At 37.2% G+C, this 13,122-nt stretch overlaps 1 protein-coding gene across 4 annotated transcripts in view; it reads right to left on the minus strand.

Annotated features, from left to right (window-relative positions):
• Positions 1-975: 975 nt before the first annotated feature.
• Positions 976-13,122, minus strand: part of Dpp10 (Dipeptidyl peptidase 10) — a gene marked incomplete at its 5' end in the record, with an annotated part of 33,509 nt that continues 21,362 nt past the window's right edge. For all 4 annotated transcript variants that reach the window (XM_069302628.1, XM_069302626.1, XM_069302627.1 and 1 more), the window contains 2 exon segments: positions 976-11,540; positions 11,700-11,917. In XM_069302628.1, the coding sequence (XP_069158729.1) occupies positions 11,382-11,540; positions 11,700-11,917 (377 nt within the window).

Consider the following 13,122-nt stretch of genomic DNA (forward strand, 5'->3'; position numbering starts at 1 on the left):
CCTCAACCCGTTACTAGTGTTCCCGGGGACGAAACATAGCTCATAATACTCTAGGCGGCAGTAGCAGACTTATTGCCAACAAGGCAACTTCTATTTACCTCTCCACAAATTCATTAATATATATATGTCTAACCTGCGCTTGAAACACTCTAGTTATGCCACGTCTGTTATATTACTCGGTAATTTATTCTATAAATCAACAACGGTCTTTTCAAACCAGTATTTGCCCAGGTCTTTCCTAAATCTAAACTTCTTGCAATTTGTATAGTTTTATGTTGAGATATTTTAATCAAATTTTTATATTAATTGTTATACCCTTTCATCCATTTATATACTTCAGTCGAGTCATCCCTTAATGATGGGGGTCGAGATCCTGGTTCCCCATTGTCGGGTCAGGAAGCCTATTAAATTTATCGAGATTGCATCTATTCCAATTACTGACCTTACCCAGTGTGAAACAACCCACAACAGTTGCCTAACTCCCTGGTATCTATTTATTGTCTGGTGAACAGAAGCAATAAATGAAAGTAAACTTGCCCATCCGTCAATCCCACCTGGGGATCAAACCCCAAGATCCTCTGTTGTGAGGCGAATACACCTCACATACGTCTTAAGCACGTTGACGATCTCATGGTCGCCTAATGGGTGATATAGCCATTGTTTTCTGTCCTACATTGTGGCTTGTTGAGCTTGAAGATGTTGCCCCCTTGCTTGTGTTACATTTTATCTTAACAAAAAACAAAGCACTCTGGATTAATATGTTCTAATTTGTTCAGTATTGTAAAGGTCTTGATAAGATCACCCTTCTTATGTTTGGTCTGTGGTATTAGTCCTTTGGGCCTCAACGGTTGCTGGTATGAAAGTTGGCGCAGTTCTGGGATTAAATATTCTCTCGACGTAATGACTGAAAAGTAACATCTCATTAGTCATAGTGTAACATTTCATTCAAAACAAACAGGACAAAACACAAGCAAGCACCTTTGAAATTTATTAAAAAGATTACAGTCGTGAGTAATAGTATATACAAAATATTTACAAAGATTTCAAGCCCAGGGAAGTAACAAGAATGAAACTGGGCGGTAAAGACCAATATGGCCAAGAGAACAACAAGTGGCTCCATGGAACAAGGGAAATAAGAACAGGAGGATAAACTATGAGTAAACAAAAGGAACATTGGCGTGACATTTTGAGCATTAAGTGATTAAGTTAAGGGAAGAGTTATTGGTGTGAGGTTTCTTAATTGTAATTATCAGACGTTCGCTGAAGGATGGATCCAAGCCTCAGACCAACACAAATTTCACAGTTGTAAAAACTACTACGCTCCATTTACAATTTGGTAATCTAACATTATCCTCATTTCATGTATGGTCTTATAGAAGAGTAACAATGCTAAACACTACTCAATATATTACAGACAAAAATCAGAGAGAAAACAATAATGGATGGAAACAGAAAAAAGACAAATTTTCTTTCAATTTGGCATCAATAAGTAACTTATAATTTTAAGAGCCACCAATTGGCATCACTAACGAGTGTAAAAGAAAAATTATGAAATGTCAAACCAAATCATTACAATAAATATAGTTTTGAACAACTGTACTGAGATTCCCAAATACTTTTGACATGTGAAACAAATTATAATCAACAGACCAGCATAAACGTCCAATAATACAGGAATATACTCAAAGATGCATCGCTCTCTTTTCAGTGTATAAACACTAAGAGTTTAATTTAGTACTGGACTCTGTTTAGGAATAAAGTATACTTGCTGGTTGGTCAGTAAGGTATTATGGTGACCTTAATAATCCTCCAGAGGCCCAATACCTTATGCCCAATACCAAACCAAAATCCAGTAACAGAGAAATATGATTTTCGGGTAATGATCCATTTACCTCTCACTCACTCACTCACCGTTTTAAGATATAGAGGACATAGAAGACACTGTCCACTTCCAAGTGTTAACTGATATGAGTAATAACAAAGAGGTAGTAATCATTATTGTTACCGAGGCTTCAATACAGTTAAGACAATTGCTTTCTTAGGGAGAGATCTTGGTAGGTCTACCTCTCCAGGTAGGTGAATTAAGATTGTTATATCCATGGGGGACCTCAGCCTAGTATATATAGCACTCAGCAGACATAGTGTGTTAGTTTCTCTGTACTTTAGTGAATGTTGTTGGCTTTCCCGGCATCTGAGTTTAGTTATCTCTTGGGTGTGTGGACATGTGTTCATCCCCAGCATGAGTGGTCATGTGGCCATCCCCAACATGAGTGGTCATGTGGCCATCCCCAACATGAGTGGCTATGTGGTCATCCTCAGCATGAGCAGTCATGAGACGGACTGCAAGCTAAATTATTTACACCACATCAACACCCGAAACATTTTACAAAATGGTAAGAAACATATCCAAGAAAATCTTAATAATATTGTCAGGTGTGAATGAATTATTATTAAATATATAATTTAGTCTATAATTCTCTTTGACCCCACAGACATTTAAACTCTTAGAATGTAACACAATGCCAAAGAGAACCGATAAAATAGACCAATTCTTGAGACGATGAATGACTTACTATCTATGTTCAATTTAGTTATATAATAGAAAACAGGACTGGCAACCTGTTTACGTATTGTCTTATTTATATATATATATATATATATATATATATATATATATATATATATATATATATATATATATAAAAGTGTCTCTTTAAGTTGTTACTTTGAATAAATGGTGAACTGGATCACAGGAGATTAACATAACTGGACGGGGCTCAACAACTGCCCAACCTTAAATGATGATGACTGTTAAATATGACCAAAAATACATCGCCAACGACAAAATTCAACTGCTGTATATAAGTAATATTCAACAAGATCAACAATACATTCAACGAGTTTCAAATAATACAAGGTATGTATAATTCAGTGTTGATAATCTGTACCATGTCCGTACGTCTTTCAGGAACCTGGTATGAGCCTACATATATGTGCATTCAAGAACACGATAAGAACAGGTCAATGTTACAAAACTGAAAATCTGAATTATAATGAAAATTACATCACGGGTAATATGAAATAAAGGCCATTAAATTCAACAATATGCTTTCAATTGTTAATTTCTATACGATCAATTGGATTAAACTTTTAGGCCTTTATTTTGTCCATAAATTCACCATCTGGATGTATTTACAAAGTTTCCAAACCCCTGCACTGTCACAAGACCACGGGGGTTCCTTTGGCGAAAACGTATATTTTGAAAAAGCGCTACAACCTAGTATAATTATAAAGCACAATCTTGGTACAGAGCACTGATGAGACCCAAGAGTTCCTTCACGACGACAGTGCGAGAGGGGCAGGCGATCAGTCACAATAACGTGGCTGAAGTATGTTGACCAATCCACACACTAGAAAATGAAGGGACGACCACGTTTCTGTCTGTCCTGGACCATTCTCAAGTCGTACGAGAAGGAGATAGGATATATGCTGACCGATATCCAAGTCGTCAAAAATACTTCAACAACACCTCATTGGGTGTTAAAGCATTACTGACTAATGTTTGAAGCATTGACTAATCAAAACATGATAAGTTAATTATGTCTTGAACATGTAGCTTCATATATCGTAGCAAAACGAGTTGAACTACAAGACGTCATGATGGTCAGTAGCTACATTTCTTCTACTGCTCGAAGTGATGGCTCCAAAAATCTAATCAAATCTAATAATTTGATATGATGATACGAACACACACACAGTGTTATGCATTTCAACCAAGAATTATCATTATATAGAACGAAAGCATGACAAATGGTTCCAGAATCCCTTTAGTTTACAGTCAAGAGTATTCGAATGTATAGCAGATGGGCGAGAAGTATTTTACATTTATACTTAACACTGATTAGGACAACTACTGAAATTTGTGAAGTAATTTTCAAAATGATTGCCACATATGGAACACAATAAACTTATATTAAATAAAAGTTATTTTTATACATTTACGAAAAAAGGAATATGTTAAGTAAGCGCACCTATTAATATTTTTACAAAAATTATAACTATTAAACAGCATACAAATATTCTCACAAATACAATCACGCTACTAATAATTAGCAATTATACAGAATACAATATAGCTAATCACAATGCCAATTTTTGGTGCATAAAAATACTGAATTACATATGCATAAATATTGAAACTTTTTAACATTAAACTCTTCTTGAATTCTTAGCTAAACATTTAAATATTAAAAAATTCATGTCTGTAGTCGTCACACCCAAAGTAGACTGTTACTAGGTCACAACCTCAGCCAAAGTATGCTGTAACTAGGTCACAACCTCACCCAAAGTAGGCTGTAACTAGGTCACAACCTCACCCAAAGTAGACTGTAACTAGGTCACAACCTCACCCAAAGTAGGCTGTAACTAGGTCACAACCTCACCCAAAGTAGGCTGTAACTAGGTCACAACCTCACCCAAAGTAGGCTGTAACTAGGTCACAACCTCACCTGGATAAGCTTTGAGAATGACTGGTATACCAGCAGCATATACGTTGCTAAGGTAGGCATTTACCTGAAGCTTGCTCTCTGAGAAATTAAATATATGGTACTTTTTGATCACATTAAAATAAGTATTTGACATTTGATATTCCAAGGAATAGGATGAAGACATGAACACAGATTAAAAATGTAACTTAAATCAGTTCCACAAATCTTGAAGGTTGGTCATTGTGGATTCATTTTGAAGACAAAGGTGAGCACAGAAGACATATATGTATATAAAAAATCTGAACAAACATAACATAAACTTTAACATTAAATAATATAAAAATGAGCAAAAACTGGTGAATAGGATAAAAAGTGATAACACTTCCCAGTATAGGACAATATCCAGACTGAAAACCTAGCAAACTAAACCCACGAGAAACGCGATCAAAAATGTATTAAAAAACTGCACATGTGTTTATTTGATTCCTAATATCTGAGTAACATAGTTCACAGTTTTGAATATATGCAAAAATAATATCCTGAAATCCCTTAATAATTTTTGTACTAAGCATGTCGTGACAGCGTGAACATCTTTGAACAGGGGCACGAGGAACTTTTCTCACACTGCTCAAATTCCTGTCAAACAGGAGAGTCAATGGTTAGTACAGGGGGACCCTTGATGTAGTAACCAGGGGGGACCCTTAGTGTAATAACCAAGGGACCCTTCCATCCTAACATTTAATCTGCTAGATGAATCTTAATGATGGATTTTTTTTTGTGTGAGACTGGAAATAAGGTGTAACCTGCCATTAGCAAAGGGGGACTTGAGGCTCCGCCCGACCACCCTATGTTTGGCTGTATGGTCAAAATTGTGACCATCTACTCTACACACGACCATCCGCATGATTGTAACCACCTTCACTACCCCCCCCCCCTGTATTATCACTCTGACTATCTTCACATCCTGTGCAGTGCAGGGTAACCCCACCCCCCTCTACAACCATCATTATTACTACATTCCTCCATCTCTCTCTTCAACATCTTTCTTCCCAACCACTGGGACTGGACGGTCTCACTTCATGCAGGTCGGTGTTCAATCCCCGACCGTCCAAGTGGTTGGGTATCATTCTTCCCCCCCCCCCATCCCATCCCAATTCCTTAGCCTGATCCCTTCCAAGTGCTATATAGTCGTAATGGCATGGCGCTTTTCCCCTTACCCTTCACCACCTTCCCTTCCATTCAGTACCTTACCTTCCATTTACCTCCTTCCTTTTCCTTCACCACCTTCCCTACCCTTCACTGCTGTCTCTATTCTTCACCATATTCCCTTCATCACTATAACCATCTTCACTACACTCATTATTAATAATTAAACTACGTAACATAAATCAACATTTAATCTTAATCATTACAGAAAGAACAATATGTTTGATTATTTAATCTGAGCATGCAGTCAAGTATTTAGCGAGTTTAGAAATTAGTATAAATTACTATTTCATACAATAGTCCACTACGGGCTCACCATAGCCCGTGCTACTTGGAACTTTTTGTTCCAAGTAGCGAATCGTAAACAACAACAACAATTCATACAAGTGGGTCGACCCCCGACCCGGCCATGACCATCCCCAAACAACAACCCATCACCCTGCAAAGTTTAACGAGGCTAGCTCCAAGCATCTGGTCCTCGAATCTCGAACAGACATTCTCTGTTATAAAGACACAATACATATAAATATATTGTATACATAATATACATTATATATACTGTATATAGGCCCAAGCTCTACCAACCATACTATGAGGCAACCTTAAATAGCAAAGTTTTAAGGCTGGAATCTTTCCTATTTAAACCTGTCCCGTAATGTGTTTGATTGAGCCTTGGCCTCACGCTCGTGGGGACGGGGTCGGCGGTTCTAGTCTCCTAGTGCCCAGGTGAAGGTAATGTAATAGTGGGCTCCGATCTCCGCCAGGTAATCTTCTAGTTAAATACGAAGTCTCGGTCCTATATTCAGAAATTATGTATATCTTTGCCTTATGCATTTTTACAATAGTTTATACACCACTATTGGTGTATAATTAGGTGTATAATTCACATTATTTTAGACACCATAGAGCAAGCGGTTGTTTCTAATTATTAAATTACGTTTTAATGAATTTTTATGTAATTGTCATTTGGTTTTCTCTTTCTGTTTTGGTCCTGGTGAATATATGGTTGTTTCTGGCATGGCCTCTAGGAGGCGAAGAATATATATATATATATATATATATATATATATATATATATATATATATATATATATATATATATATATATATATATATATATATATATATATATATATATATATATATATATATATATATATATATAATCATTAATTCAGCGTTTTATATATACCGAGTAATGTGTACTTCCGATAATCCTATAATGTTACAGCTGTCATACTAATGATATGATTGTCGAAGAAATTTTAAATGATAAATATTTTACAAATAAATTAGAGTCAGAGGGTGCAGTCCTCGGGAGAAGAAAAACGCAGAAAAGGAAGATAAGTAAGAAAATGAAGAAGTGGAAGTAGAAGAAGAGAAAGAGGAGGAAGAGGCGGAAAAAAAGAGAAAGAGGTGAAAGAAGAAGCAGAAGAGGTTGAAGATGAAGAGGAGAAAGAAGGGGAAGAAGAAGAAGAAGAAGAAGAAGAAGAAGAAGAAGAAGAAGAAGAAGAAGAAGAGGAAGAAGAAGAAGAAGAAGAAGAAGAAGAAGAAGAAGAAGAAGAAGAAGAAGAAGAAGAAAGGGCTATATATATACACATGTTCATGCACTGATATGTAGACTTGTTCACGTGAATGTATTGATCATAGTTGGTCCTTTACTCATAAAGTGATGATGATGATGGTGATAAATGATGATGTTGTTGTTGTTGCATGATCATCACTGGGCTCACCATGCAGCCACCCAGGTCACATGATCTATTACGAGCAGCTCTTAAGAGCCCTCTTATGAGAAATCTGTGAGCTGGGTGGCCCAGTCATGCACTTCCTCAATGAACAACCTGAACAATTATAAGGAACAAGACGTGCCTACTCCACAGTTGGCACTTCTTAATCACTACTTAAGGCATGCATACAAATTTTTAGCTCTTAAAAAAATGATGCAATTGTTTAATCAAGGACATTTTTACATAGTTAAAAAAAATAATTCATACGAAAAAACAGAAAATCAAATCAATAGTACATCTGACACTGAGGAATGTATATTATATTTCAAATTTAACACCACTAAACCAAAAAATATATCATATACTTCACACACATTATATATGTATAAATATGCTTGTTTCTGGCAAGGCCTCTAGGAGGCGAAGGTATATATATATATATATATATATATATATATATATATATATATATGTAATTATATCTAATAGTTTTGTTATCTATTATCTTTTTAATAAGGTTTAACAGTTAACATGTGTTGTGGTCATATAACTCGACACGATAACAAAATACACAATATTATCAGAATAAAAGGTTTGATATCATCTTGCTAGGTAAGTCTCAAGGAGGCTCCGAGGAATCTCCCTCAGACCGATACACCAACTCTAACTTTGTATGAGATACAAGGATAACATAAGAGGCCTTGAGGTGCATGTGGATGACATCCACAGCCATGGCACATTGCATAGTGAAGAGTGGGCATGGGGGGGTATGTGGGCATGGGTGGGGGTATGTGGGCATAGGGGGGTATGTGGGCATGGGGGGAAAATTGTGGGCATGGGGAAGGATATGTGGGCATGGGGGGGGTGAGGTATGTGGGCATGGTGGGGGGGGAGGTATGTGGGCATGGGGGGGAGGTATGTGGGCATGGGGGGAGAGGTATGTGGGCATAGGGGGGGAGGTATGTGGGCATGGGTGGGGAGGTATGTGGGCATGGGTGGGGAGGTATATGGGCATGGGTGAGGTGGTATAAGGACATGGGGGAGGTGGTATGAGGGCATGGGGAAGGTGGGATGTGGGCATGGGGGGAGGAGGTATGTGGGCATGGGGGAGGAGGTATGTGGGCATGGGGGGGAGGTATGAGGGCATGGGGGGGGGTGGGAGGTATGTGGGCATGGGGAAAGTAAGGAGGATGGCAGGTAAACATGGGTTAGATATCCTGGCTTAAAGGTTTTTTCAGACCATGCAGTCAAGGTCTAAATGATATGTACCCACTGTACCTAGTTCAAACTCCTTCCTGAAATCCTAGTGATTATATAAAAAAACTGTAATCTATATAATGATCACAGGTGAAACTGTCTAATATTTAATTTAATGACTGAATTGACTGGAAACAATAAAACTAAGTTATGATAGTAGTATTATACAACATACTTATGATGGGGGATTAAGTAACCGGCCTTAAATCCCACTTAATGATCTATCTATTTTGCATGGAGATTACTTACGAGTTTGAATTGATATAGCACAATGTATATGATCTCTTTGTCATATGAATGATAAATGCTGTGCAGTTTCTTTCTCAGTTATGACAATTAGTTACCTAAGCTCTAATAAACACATATTGCAAGTATTCGATAAACAATACTAACAGAAATGTGTTTAAGAGTATATGTAAATTTAACTGTGCCGGACCTGACAGTATACAGAACCAATCAGTATAGAGAAGGGAATTATCAGGAGGTATCATCATCAGGAGGTATTATCAGGAATAGCCATGTTATTACGACTATGTAGCACTTGGAAGGGGTCGGGATAAGAATTTGGGATGGGATGGGAGGAAAGGTGTGAGTGCTCAACCACTTGGACGATTCGAGATTGAACGTCGACCTGCACGAAGCGAGACCGTCGCTCTACGTCCAGCCTAGGTGGTTGGATCTGCATATGGAACCAGTCAGCAAACAGAACCAGTCGGCATACAGAACCAGTCAGCATACAGAACCATTCAGCCTACAGAACCGATCTGCATATAGAACCAGTCAGCATACAATCCTTCATATACAAACAGCTCAAATTACTGAAAGCCTATCAAATGAACTGATAACTATTCTAGAGTGATTTGCAGTACACACAAAAAATTAATTTCCCTGAAGGCAAACATAATGCGTATTTAAATGAACATATACAACTCTTTTTAAGTTCTCACCGAAAGTCATGTGACAACTTTTACCCTTCCTGAGGCAGAGTGCGTTCGACCACACCTTCTAAACATATTTGTATCAACACTGTGGATTTAAGAAGTGTTAATGAGTGCAATGTTATATTAGAGTAAAACCACATCACTTGAGGAAATGCCATACATGAAATTATATATTTAACAAACATTTGAAGATCCTGTTAAGGAAAAGTATTTTTGTTATATAATTTCCTACTTTAGGCAGTGAAATCCAAAGTTTTTACATGAAGGTAATTTAAGTGAAGCTTCCCCCCAAAAGAAAATGCACTCTGTATATACTTTTAATGTATTTTGAATTTGCAGTTAAGTTTTTTTAAGAACTACATTTTTGTCAATCTAGGACAGAAAACTGATGCAGCCTACCTATAACAAATGGAATAAATCCTAAAAAATACAAAAGTTTTATTAATAAAAGTGGTTTTGCGTGAGCCATGGAAGTGGCCAACTATTTTATTTTGTCTGGTGAATGGGTTTCTATGGAAGGGTGATAATGGACCCATTTTGTGCTCATAAGTGAAACCACACATCTCCCCACGGGCAAACCTAGATAAAGGATGTTGATTTAAATGTTGACCCAACACATTATAAAAGTTTATTCAACATTGATTCAACGTTGATCAAACATTAACCGTTGATCCAAAGTTGATTAACGATTCATCGAATATTGATCCGAAATTGATCTTACGGGGTTTTAAAAGTTTGATTAGCCTTCACTCGATCATGTTTTGCCTGCCGGGGTTATATATCTATCAGAAAATTATTTATATTAGAAGGTAAAGACTGAAACCGAAATGTTATTGAAAACTCTTAAGTAACTCTTAAGTAGACGTCACCATCTTTGTGGTGTTTCTTACATGAATGAAATATTACCTAACTAATATATGATTTAATGTCTACTGCTGGACCATGAGAAAATAATTACTTACGCCTATTAGTAATTTTAAAAAGGGAATTATTGACGTTTCAACAATATCAGTAAAATTTATACATATAAATATATACAGTATATTTATGTACAAAATTAAACATTAAAATAGTTTTAGATTATAATTATTACCGGCTAGTCCTCAGTATTATCACTCGTTAATGAAAGCCTAATTACTAGTCAAATATTATCATCTGCAACCAGTGCAGTGTTCTGAAGAGTTCAGCATTATAGTAGAGGCGTTCTCTCTCATCAATTGTACTTCAATTCCAGGATAACCTATCTCAAATAATCAACCAACAAAGAACTGAGGTTATTTGAACTGAAAATCCCATTTTCCACATATTTAAAATAAATTTTGAGGTTTCCAACTTTTAAATATTAAAAGTTGGCTATCATCTATCTCTACGTGTTATCATATCAACCAATGCTGTCCTCATGTATCTGACGAGGACACTGTAGTGAGAGATCTCAACACACACACACACACACCGCAGAAGACACTCTGGCATGGCATGTCGTTCACCTGGCATAAACTTAAGAACCTAAGAACCTCTATTGAGGACCTAAGAACCTCTATTGAGGACCTAAGAACCTCTATTGAGGACCTAAGAACCTCTATTGAGGACCTAAGAACCTCTATTGAGGACCTAAGAACCTCTATTAAGGACTTAAGAACCTCTATTGAGGACCTAAGAACCTCTATTAAGGACCTAAGAACCTCTATTGAGGACCTAAGAACCTCTATTAAGGACTTAAGGACCTAATAAACTTCTATTACCCCCCTCTGACGCCACCGTATTTAAAGGTAACCAATCTCTTCAATTTCCGTTTTCTTTTTTTTGATGAGGAAATAGAGCTCCTTGATGGAAGGACGATAGCAGTCTGAGAGGAACTTGTTCATAGTGCGGTAGAGGTGCGCCTTCACACCGGTGAGACCATGGTTCTCGTCGGCGTACGTCTGTGCGGTAAAGGATGGTGGTGATGGTGACCGGAGACTTAAGTTAAATCATGAATGCAACTCAATAAAAAATACACAGCTTGTTATGTCAGATAAAAATATTGTTAATTTATTGAAATATATATATATAATTGAGAATTCTGGAGGTTAGTAGCCTACCATCTGCTGGAAAAGGACTCCCTCGTCCACAAGAGCCTTGGCCAACATCATGGAGTGTTGGTAATGAACGTTGTCATCTGCCGTGCCGTGGATAAGCAGGAACATCTTCTCCTTGAGGTTGCCAGCCACCTTGGTGGCATCGGCAGCCTCGTAGCCCTTGTAGTTGCTGCCAGGGTACACGTGAGGGGAGCCCATGTACCTCTCTGTGTACACAGAATCTGAGGAATATACACACAGTACAGTGTTGACGTTACACGAACACTTATGAGTGGTACATCTTCGGTTCCAGTCATTTTTTAGGGTGAAATAATATACACTACATTATGAAGACTGGATCATGAATTAAATATTATTTGAATACTTTAATAATTTAGAGAGGGAAGGGAATTATCAGGGGGAAAGCGCCACGCCATTACGACTATATAGCACTGGGAAGGGGTCAGGATAAGAATTTGGAATGGGAATAATTTAGAGAGATTATGTGTGTGTGTACGGATTGAAAACCCCCTATTTGTAGATGTTTTTTTTGTGAATGTTAGGTAATGTTTAAATATGGAAAAAAAACAATCTTGAGAACTAGACGTTATCTTTCAATAAAGTGTACAAGGCAGTCCAGAAGTTCATATATTCTTGGGATACAAATGTTACAAGGGAAGACGTTACTTTTGAGAGTGTACAGTTGTAACGACCTGTAACCTCAGGCCAGCGACTCTGCCAGCGGTCTGTGATTGAGGAATGAATGACAAGGGCTCAATAAGGAATGCCTATGTTGGATATAGGACAAGAGTGGGCAGCCGCCGCCTTAGCATCGAAAACGTGAATATTTGTGAGCCGCTACTTCTCATAGTACTTTGTAATTTGTACGTTGATGACCATAACGTACAAAATAAGATGTATTAGTTGAGATGTCGGGTAGTTAAAGAGACGCCAGGTTCACTTATCACCCATCCCAACACTATACGAGTAATATTTCACGATAAGTCTGTACATAACTACTGTAAATTGTTTAAAATTATCATTATAATTATTGAGAAAATCCGTAGGAGCCGCGATGAGGGTTCGAACCTACGCAGAGGGCTTAAGGATGTTCCCTGACACACCCACATTGGGTGTTCCCAATGATTTTCTCATTGACACATCACGTTAGTGTCATTACTCTCTGTGTATTATAATTATTATTATTATTATTATTATTATTATTATACTCTGAAGTGTGCTGGATAAAACATTTATGTGTAACCAAAATTGGTCTTAAAAGCCATATCTCTAGTAAAGTTAGCAAAGTGTTGGGATCAATTTCCTTTCATTATCTAGAGCATATTGCGTATCTAGGAGGATCCTTAATGTTTAGTGAGGTTCAGTTTCTCAAAGTTATTAAGTGAAAGAATATTGACACTTGAAATGATGTTCAGAACATGAGTGT

This window comes from Procambarus clarkii, chromosome 48 (genome assembly GCF_040958095.1).
Source record: "Procambarus clarkii isolate CNS0578487 chromosome 48, FALCON_Pclarkii_2.0, whole genome shotgun sequence".
Taxonomy (NCBI): domain Eukaryota; kingdom Metazoa; phylum Arthropoda; class Malacostraca; order Decapoda; family Cambaridae; genus Procambarus; species Procambarus clarkii.